This window comes from Arachis ipaensis, chromosome B05 (assembly GCF_000816755.2).
Source record: "Arachis ipaensis cultivar K30076 chromosome B05, Araip1.1, whole genome shotgun sequence".
In the NCBI taxonomy this organism is placed as follows: domain Eukaryota; kingdom Viridiplantae; phylum Streptophyta; class Magnoliopsida; order Fabales; family Fabaceae; genus Arachis; species Arachis ipaensis.
The window spans coordinates 133,184,399-133,195,035 of record NC_029789.2 but is presented as its reverse complement, the minus strand read 5'-3'; the positions used below and the strand labels follow the sequence as shown (position 1 = coordinate 133,195,035).

Here is a 10,637-nt window from a genome sequence, read left to right as displayed (position 1 = left end):
AAAACACATAATTAGGAAGGAAATATAAAACCATGCAAATAGTTTGAATAAGTGGGTAAAGAGTTAATAAAAACCACTCAATTGAGTACAAGATAAACCATAAAATAGTGGTTTATCAATCACTCAAGCCTTTACTGCTCGAGCCCATTACGACAAACAAGAGGAAGAACTTGAAGTAGAGCTGGCTCGAATAAATGAAAAGCTAGCCAAAATCAAAAAGGGAAAAGCTGATATGGCTATGCACTTGGTTATAGCTCAGAACAAACAACAAAAAATTTTCAAGGAACTCGGTATTGTCGAAGCCAAGCAAAAAGATGATGAGAAATAGCTTGACAAGGCTCAGAATGAAGAGTATGAGCAAACTTAGGCACTTTTTGCTCTGGACAGTGAAAAAATCCAACTCTATTCTGCCTTAGCAGCACTCTTGGCACCTGATATTTCACCACCTCAGGATATTTTATATGTATAATGACTTTTTATATTCTAACTTATTCACTTATATTATTAATGTTGATTCGTCATACATTGATACTGCTTCAAATACATTCCATTTATTGAATTAATCACATTCCCATAATCAATATCCTTAATTCGATATGCGTTTCCAGAATACAACTCGATCACTTGAAAAGGTCCTTCCCAAGTATGGGACCATTTACCAAGGAACCTTGACTTCTTTTTCATTGGCAATACAACTTTCAGGACCAACTCTCCTATACCAAAACATTTCTCTTTTATTCGACGATTATAATTTCGAGCAACGTTTTCCTTTTGTCGAATCATATTTTCAAGTGCTAAAACACGCTGAGTCTAAATCATTTAACTCATTATACATTGCATTACAATAATCATCACCTAGAAAATTATCTTGCTTTAAAATCCTCAAATTATTGAGATTAATTTCTAAAGGCAAAACTGCATCATGCACATATACTAATTTATAAGGAGAAGTACCTGTTGATCCTCTTGGTGAGTTTCGATAAGCCCACAATACCTGACTCAAAGTCTCATGCCAAGTTCGAGGTTTGCTTTCAATCTATTTTTTAATCAAACTAATTAAAATTTTGTTTGTCGCTTCGACTTGCCCATTGACCTGTGCATAATAAGGGGTTGAGGTAACCATTTTAATATTTCTCAAAGCTATAAAATTCTTAATTCGCTGACCAGTGAACATAGTCCCTTGATCAGTACTTAACGTTTGAGGAATTCTAAATCGATGGATTATATATTCCTCAATAAAATCTATCACTTCATTTTGCCCAGCCTCTATCAGAGGAACAGCTTCGACCCACTTTGTGAAATAATCTACGGCCACCAAGATAAATTTATGATTCTTCGACGAAGGAGGGTTTATCAACCCAATTAGGTCTAAAGTCCAACCTCGAAATAGCCATGGATTAATGATCAAATGCAACTCAGATGCTGGGATTTGTTGCACCACTCCTTGGCATTGACACTCTTGACACACCTTTGCGTAATCAATGCAATCTTTAACCATCGAAGGCCAATAAACATGATTTTGATGTAAAACCCATTTTATTTTTATCCTGGCCTGATGGGCACCACATATACCTCTATGGACTTCTCCTAAAGTAATGTCTTTATCAGCTTGACTTAAACATCTCGACAGACTTTCATCGATTCTTTTCTTGTATAACTCATCAACCATTAATACAAAATTTATTGTTTTCAACTTTATCTTTCTATCCACTTGAATGCTGGGATTCTTTAAATATTTGGTGATAGGTTTCCTCCAATCATTATCTTTCCATTCATCCAAATACAACGCTTCTCTTTCATCCACTGGCACTAATATTTGGCGAATTTTTGCCAATTTTCTTAGTGTTTCTGGGCCTATTTTATATCTCAAAGTAATCTAAGCCAACTCATTAGCAATTTCATTCTAAATTCTCAGAATATGGAATAATGAAACCTTTCGAAAGGAAGTTAAAAATTCCCATGCCGTTGCTAAATATTTTTGTAACTTCTCATTGTTACATTTGAACTCTTTCGACAACTGTTTCAAAACTAACTAAGAATCCCCAAGGATTTGAACTTCTAAAGTCCCTTTTTTTTAATCAAAATTTCAAGGCTCAAAATTAAAGCTTTATATTCAACCACATTATTCGAGCAAGAATATTTTAACTCAAACAAAAATTCCGACGGAATTCCCTCTAGTGAGATAATTAAAATTCCCACTCATGCACCATCTTTATGCTTCGAACCATCAAAATACAACTTCCAATAGTCGACACAGACATCAACTATATTTGTCCCCTGGTAATTCAGATTATTTGAATGATCAACTAGAAAATCTGCTATGACATGTTCTTTCACAGCCTTGGTTGAAACATATTGTAAGTCGAACTCTGTTAATGCCAACATCCATTTCCCTAGTCGACCTCACAACATCAGATAAGTCAACATATATTTAACGAGGTCAGTTTGTGCAATGATTTTCACAGGTTTCCAAACCATATAACACTTTAACTTTGTGCAAGCCTAATACAAAGACAAGCATAACTTTTCAATAGGTGAATACCTTGTCTCGATATCAGTTAAAACTCAACTAAGGTAATAAACAGCTCGTTTGTGGCCATTCTCATCATCCTGAGCCAACGTACACCCAATCGTGTTCCCATATACAGCAATATATAGTTTCAAAGGTTCATGAGGGTGAGCATTTACCATTATTGGCGCTTTGGACAAATAAGCTTTAATTGACTCGAAAGCTTCTTGATATTCTCCCGTCCATTCAAACTGTGATTCATTTTTTAGTTTTACTAAAGGTGAAAATATTCGAGTTCGACCTGAAAGATTCGATATGAACCTTTGAAGATAATTAACCTTTCCAAGAAAAGATTGTACTTCTTTTTTCGACTTAGGAGGGGATAATGCCTGGATTGCATCAGCTTATTCCTATCGATAGCAATCCCTTTTTTGTGGACAACAAATCCTAAGAAATTCCCTGCTGACTAGGGGTGGAAAAAGGCCAGGCGGCTTGCCAGGAGCCTGTAGCCTGGCCTGTATTTGGCTTGGCCTGTTATAAAATAGGCACAGACTCAGGCTCTTATAAAAGCCTTATTATGTTAATAGGCCAGGCCCAGGCTCACTAATTAGCCTTATTGACCCGTCAGGCCTGCCTGGGCCTTTTAATACATAATTACATATATAAATAATTTTTTATTATTAATAAAATTATGAGATATTTTAAATTTATTATATTTAATTATAAATAATTTTGTATATTTTAAATACTTTAAAGTTTAAAAATTCTTATAAAAATTAAATATGACATTTTACATATAAATATGTTTATTAAAAAATATTTTTTAAAATAATATTTTTATTTTTGTAAAAAAAAAATTTAGTAGGCCTTTTAACAGGCTTCAGGACAGGCCAGGCTGAATAACAGGTCATACTTAGTACTTTGAAAAAAACCTATAGCAGGCTGTAGGCCAAGCTCAGGCCAATCAACTACATGACAGGCCAGGCCTGTTAAGAGCAAAGCCTGACCTGGCGTGACCTGTTTTCACCCCTACTGCTGACACACCAAACGCATATTTTAAAGGATTCATTTTTAATCCTTTCTTCCGCATAGTAATAAATGCTCTTCTCAAATGATCGATGTGTTGAGTTGCCGAATTCGACTTAACCATAACATCGTTAATGGTATTGATAGCACATTGGTATATTGCACCAGCATTTTTCAGACCGAATGGCATAACTACCCACTCATAAGTACCCAACGCCCCATGACATCGAAAAGCAGTTTTGGACACATCATCTTCAGCAATGAAGATCTGGTTATATCCTAAATAACCATCCATAAAACTTAGAATTTCATTCCCTGCAGCAGATTCAATTAACATATCTGCTATAGGCATAAAATACTTATCTTTCGGAGTGGCATTATTCAAATCTCTAAAATCAATACACACTCTTAACTTTTCATTCTTTTTCATCACGGGCACAATATTTGAAATCTTTTGATTAATTTCAGGAGCAAATTGTTGAGGCGCTTGCTTTACAGGTCGAGCGTCTGGTTTCAGCGCTAATCGATGTTTCACAAGAGAACGATCGAGACCAGGCATTTCATGATAATCCAAAGCAAAACAATCTCTAAACTCATGTAGAAGATGTTATAATTCAGTTTGAAATGGGGCCGCAAGACCTTTACACATATAAGTAATTCTAACATCATCAATAGATCCTAAATTAACTTCTTCTAAGGGGTCTTGTGATTCGAACCCTTTTACATGTTCATCATCTTTTACTGAGTATTTTTCAAAACTCAAAGGTTCTAAATCATAGATGCAATCAAAAGATAAATCAACTGATTCATTAGGATTAAAATGAATTAGATTATTTGCTGGATTAACAACATCTTCATTTTTAATACAATGAAATTCTGCTATCTCAATAGTAGTTTGACTAATAATATCATTAGAATTATGTAAATAAGAAGAGCTTAAACCATGACTAAATTCGATTGACGAGATCGAATCTTTAGTATGAGAAGAAGAAAAAATTACATTACTAAATGATTCAACTTCATCAGAAGAATCACCTTTATTTTCTACTGAAAAGAAATTACTTAAATATTTATTTAAAGTTACCAGATAATTCGAGACGTCTTGTTCACTTGCCATCGAAGAGCATCCTCAAATCATCTCTTATGTTGAACTATCCCACCCAGTTGGAGGGATGCTAAGTTGTGGGTAACGAAGCTTCACACATAGACCCTCTGAAGTCAGGTAACACCCTTCACAATTGTAAGAATTAAGTACCCTGTCAACATTTAAAGGCTTTAGTTTTGGACTATACATCTTAAAATCGACATGCAATTGTTCAACATATAAATTCGAATCAGCCTTAACTACTTCCGGTATTCCAACATCTGTCCAAAGAATGACGCTCTGATGCACAGTAGATAGTACAGTCCCAACTCTATGAATCCAATCACGACCCAGCAAAGCATTATAATTTGCCTTTGAAGACACCACCACAAAGATGGTATTTCGATCAGAAGATCCAACCTTTACCCCGAGAGTAACTAACCCTTTAGCAGGGGGTTGATGCACTACTAAATCCGTCACTGAAATATTGGTTGGGATCAAATCATCAGGATGCTTGCCTACGTTCATCAGCATCTTTTCAGGCAACAAGCTTATACTTGCTCCTCCATCTATTAAAACTTTGTTTACTTTAATCCTACTCATAGTTGCAGTAATGTGAAATGGGCACAGATGGAATTTTTGTTTCTCAGAAAGCCTTCAAAAATAACCTGGTTCATCTTCATATCGAATGAACGAGAAGGCTTCCTCATCTTCCATGTCATAATCATCCTCAGGATCACCTTCATATTCTCCCAAGTACTCATTTGGAATAATCGAAATGGTACCAACCATTTCCTCGTCTCCTTCTTCAAAGTATTCTTCATCCAACTCAGTACCCTTGTCTTTATCAACGATTGGAATGCTAATCATTGCTTTGCCCTTATCAAATTTCACAGGAGACGGAATTCCTTTCGGATATGTCTCTCCATCAGTCGGAAAGACTATTCGAGAATGCACAGACGGTGTTGCCCCCTTGCCCTTATCAACATAAGATACTTTAGGTGGATGTTGTCCTCTTCGACCTCTGCCTCGTGGGTACCCCCTGGCTAGGCCGTGGAAATAGGGATAACGTCCTCGAGGAGGACCCCTATGCCCCCATTATGGGTTACGTCTGTAATGAACATCTTTGTTCTGAAATTCTTGACAATTTCGAATCCATTGTACACCTAGAGCCTGAGAGCGGCTTATAGGCGCAGAAGTACTTTTCTGAGGGCCACCAGAACTTTGCCCCTCTACCCATCGAATAGGATGCTTTTGACGAGCCTGCTCTTCTCGATGAGCCAGTTCTTTCTTCATTCTTTCTTTTTCAAAAATTGTTGTAGCCTCAACATTGAATACTGCATTGCATTGGAGACACAGAGATACGTCTCGATCCTTGAGTTTCTACTACATCAAAAGCTCCAACAACCCATCCCCTACACCGGGGTAGACAGCACGAACATTCGATTCGAAATCCCCCAAAGACATATCGAAGTCATAAGACATTTGAACTTCAATCACACCCAAATATGGCTCAGCAAAACTAGCTTCAGAATCAAAAGGATCAGAATCAACTTTCATCTCTTTTTTACCATCATCAAACTTCAATCATCCTTCCATGATGGCTTCTTGTATTAAATCCCTGAAACGAATACAATTGTTAGTCGAATGACTAGTTGCTTGGTGAAACTTACAATAAGGTTTTCCTTTCAAATCTTTCACCGAAAGCAAAGTTCTGCCTTCTGGTAAAATTAACTATTTATCTTTAAGCAACACATAAAAAATCTGATCAGATTTCGAAATATCAAAGCTGTATCTCTTTCTACTTTTCAGTTTTGAATCATTCGACTTTTCACTACTAGGGAGCTTCTTAAGTAAAGAACACACATAAGGAAGATCTTTCTTGAGTTCAGCCAAATCAACCTCCACCTCTAAATTGGACTCCTCCTCAGAGGATTCCATGGCCACGTACGCAACTTTTTTCTTTCGAGAAAATGTTTTACTTTTCAACCTCCTTTCGCTTTTATACATCTCTTTTTCTTTCTTCAAAATTTCTTCCTGGCGAACTCTTTCAGCCAAACGAGCCAAGTCAGGAATATGCACATTGAGTAATTTTCGACGCATATAAAATCCTAATCCCATAACTGCTATCTTTACTACTTCACTTTCAGGTAGTGATACATAACAACGACTTCTAGCATTTTTGAAACGAATCATATAATCGTCAATGTTCTCACCATCTTTTCGTTCCAAAACTACTAAGTCAGTAACTGTCACATTCAATTCTCCTCGATAAAACTGGGCATGAAAGGCAGTTTCTAACTGAGCCCATATTATCGAATTTGGTCTAAGATTCGAAAGCCAAGTAAATGCATTCTTCGTTAACGAAGAAGGAAAAAAACTTCATTTTTAAACTTTCATCATTGGCTAAATTTCCAATCTCGACCAAATATCGAGCAACATGTTCAGTAGTCGATTCTCCAACTTCTCCTGTAAACTTTGTAATTATTTTAGGATTTTTCACTCCCCTTGGCACTTCAGCCATTTGAACATTATGAGAAAAAGTTGACACAAAGTGGGGTTGATTCATGATTCCTATATTGAATCCAACCCTATTAAGAACATCTTCCACAATTCTGGTAACCTGATAATATTCACTGACTTGATTAATGCATATCGAGCCAGAACATCATCTACATTTTGACCACGAGGAATTAACTAAGGATTTTTCTGTTTCTAAAAATATCATTCTCATTTGGAAATGGGTTTTCAAAACCCTAATTATTTCCTCTGACATTCTGCCTTTCTCCTTCATCATAATCAACGATTCGAGTAATTCGCTCGAATTGCCTTGTAAGACGATCAAATTTTGATTCGTGATCAACCATCATAGGATTTATAATTGTAGTCATTCGTTGGGTCAATAAATTGACCAAGTCATGATGGCTTTCTTCTACATGTTACCGAAATGCTGCTATTGAATTAAAAGCATTCGATGTAGAACCCACATTATAATCACGAGAATACTCAGAATGCTGTTGTGAATTTTGAGCATTGTTTACTCTATTCACACCTCCGAATCGAGTCGGAGGAACAAAGCCACTCACTGGTGGAGTATAGCCAGGAGGAAGGCCATAAGGAGGCCAACTAGTAGTTACTTGGGATGAAATAGGTGGTGGATTACCACGTAGACGAGTATTACGTCCATTGTTTCCAGCCTGTACATTTGTAACCGCCACACCTTCACTAATAACCATCCCTTCGGAATGTGAAGTAACGTCCGAAGGTTGTACAGTTATCGGTGCACTATCATTAGTGGACGAACCACCATTCACATTCGACACTTCATCAGTCATGTGAACAATCCTTCCACTTCTTAATTGCATACACCAAGTAATACCAAAATCATTTGACACACTTTGATTTAAAACTGTCCCACCAGGCGTGCCAATTTGTTTTGTCGATTTTTAGCAAATCGATGGTGGTTCGATTCTAATGGTCTGGGAGCGAAACCTACTCCTCTTTTTTGTGAGCATTAGTTTTTTAGAAGTGCAACAAAGTTCCTCAAATTAGACAGGAATTAAAAGAAAAAACTGAAGGAATGAAAGATAAATATTTTGAAAGTAAAATTGACTAAAATCGAAATGGTTTGCATTGAATTTAAACAAAGCAATTAAAATGCCTTCGACTGAATCGAAGGACTTTCGACATGGAAATTAAAAATGCTGGAATGTAAATTTGACAAGAAAATTAAAGTTACCTGAAAGACAAATTGAACATGAAAAGTAAATTTTTTGCAGAATTTGTTAATTGAAAAGATAAAAAACATGAAAGGAACTCTACAGAAAAGAGACTTGATCGCAGACTCTGAAATTCACTGGGGATGTAAGTGTGGTTGAGTGTTTTCTGAAGCAAAATTCCAACCCTTGTGACTTCGAGCCTTCTAGTATTTATAGCCATTTTCCTAACTAATCAATTTGAAAAAAAAACCCACGTGTGTGAAAACACAAGTAACTGTTCCCGCTCTTTTGCCTGATCATGTAACGGCGGTAGAATTGTAACATCCTACCACGCTCAACTTTACGCTTAAGCCTTAAAACAGAGGTGATATGGTGTTACGACCTCTAAAATAAAATGTGTTCATATAATAGCAGAAGGAGTATAATAAACTAGGAGCCTTGAAAAACAAGAGAAATAAAAATTGCGGAATAAAAGCGCAATGTCCAGAAAATGAGTTAACTTGCGTACAAAGAAAACTGTAGCTATGAGGCATAAGATAACAAAAATAGGAATAGAGGGCCAAAGACGCAAAATAACAAGCTCCTAACTCAGCCTGCGAAGTCAAGGATGGCCGAAGGATACACACACACACACACACATCCAAAACCCAAAGTTACATAAACAAAATCCTGTCTCTCTATAAGCCTCTAAGAGTGTTAAAAGGGCCAAGTCATGCGGAGAGAAAACTAAGTACACACACACACATATATATATATATATACAACAAAAAAACTCGATAACCACTTCGCCTCAGAAGTCCAGACACCTAATGAGGTACCTCTCGACCTGCATTTGAAAAACAACAACATAGTATGGAGTGAGAACCAGAGGTTCCCAGTATGGTAAAGGTGCTACACATATAAGATATAAGGTCCTGGGAATGCCAGAGGCAATCCTAGAAAAAGGTGATTTTCTAAGAGTATCTAAGCCTAATCTAACTTAATCTTGAATCTAGTCTTACCGCCTTTCCTCCGTACCTCCATCTCTGACAATATATCACAGAAAAATAAATAGATAAAGGCAATCACAAGTAGGTTACAAGTACTGCAGGTAGCAAATATACATTTAACATAGCAAATGCAATTAGGCACACCCAGTTAATTTACAAACAAGTAATTCAAGTTATATGCACATGATGCATACTTGTCCTATGGCTGATGAGTCTCATCTATCGGTTATCAAGCCAACTGGACAGTCCGGTTTGCTAAACCTTTGGACTGTCCCCCGACATGCATCCCCAAGAATCTATGCATAGCTTTTTCTCAAATAATCAGTATTGCTCAATGGGGGTTAACATTCCCGGGAATTTATAAGTACCCGGTCACCCTTACGTCGTAGGGTCAACAGAGTATCGAGTTTTCGACCTGGTACACGTGGTGACAAGCCACGGTACTTTACCCAAGAAATTTAGTAACTCAGATCATTTAATTAATCAAGCCAAGTATTATACATAATCATTCATAACATTGCATATTCAATTCATCACATTCTCAGCTTTACTTCACCTCCAAGTTATCTCTACTTCCTAACTTCATCTGACTATCAGATCTAACACTATTATTTATGACTAAAGAAATAAAAATAGAGGTTTAGAAGTTTAAAATAGAGTTTAAAACTTAGAAAAATCATGTTTGCTCAAAAAGCGGCCATGCATACGCGTGGGAGTGTGAAAAGGCAGCTCGCGCGTGCATCTCCTTGTCATGCGTACGCGTGGATATGCATGCTGGCTCATTACACGTACGCATAGGACCTCTCACGTACACACAATCAAAAGTCCATGCCACGCGTATGCGTGGACGTACGTTTTTAAAAAAAAATCAGATCAACCAGAGAGCTGCATAATCATGAAGTTCACCTGCATAGTTACATATTTCACACCAAAACTTCCGACGTGCATAACTTAATCGTTTTAAATCGGTTTTCTTCCGTTCTTCGAACGGTATAAACTTTAAAAACCCAATTTTTATTTAAAACAAGTTGAAAACAAATTAAGAGTCCAGAAGCCAAGTTATAGCCCGCCGAAATTTGATCCAAAACCAATTTTTTTTATAAATCTCATTAAACCTCCATCTCATTGCTTTGCCTTTCACATACTAGCCATTCCTCACTTGAAACTAATTCTAAAACATACAATATCTTAGCCACATGATCTTACACCATTTTATCATCCATCACATATCAACAAGTCACATTCTCACTTTTCAACATTTTCCTCATACACTAGTTCAATATATATACAAGCATACCATTACCAACACA

At 36.6% G+C, this 10,637-nt stretch overlaps 1 protein-coding gene across 1 annotated transcript; it reads right to left on the bottom strand.

Moving 5' to 3' along the window:
* On the bottom strand, positions 6,354-7,510 carry LOC107641180. The gene is made up of 3 exons (XM_016344687.1): positions 7,394-7,510; positions 7,001-7,242; positions 6,354-6,945 (listed from the first exon to the last, which is right to left on the bottom strand). Exons 1-3 carry the CDS (start codon positions 7,508-7,510, stop codon positions 6,354-6,356), a joined length of 951 nt encoding a protein of 316 aa, XP_016200173.1.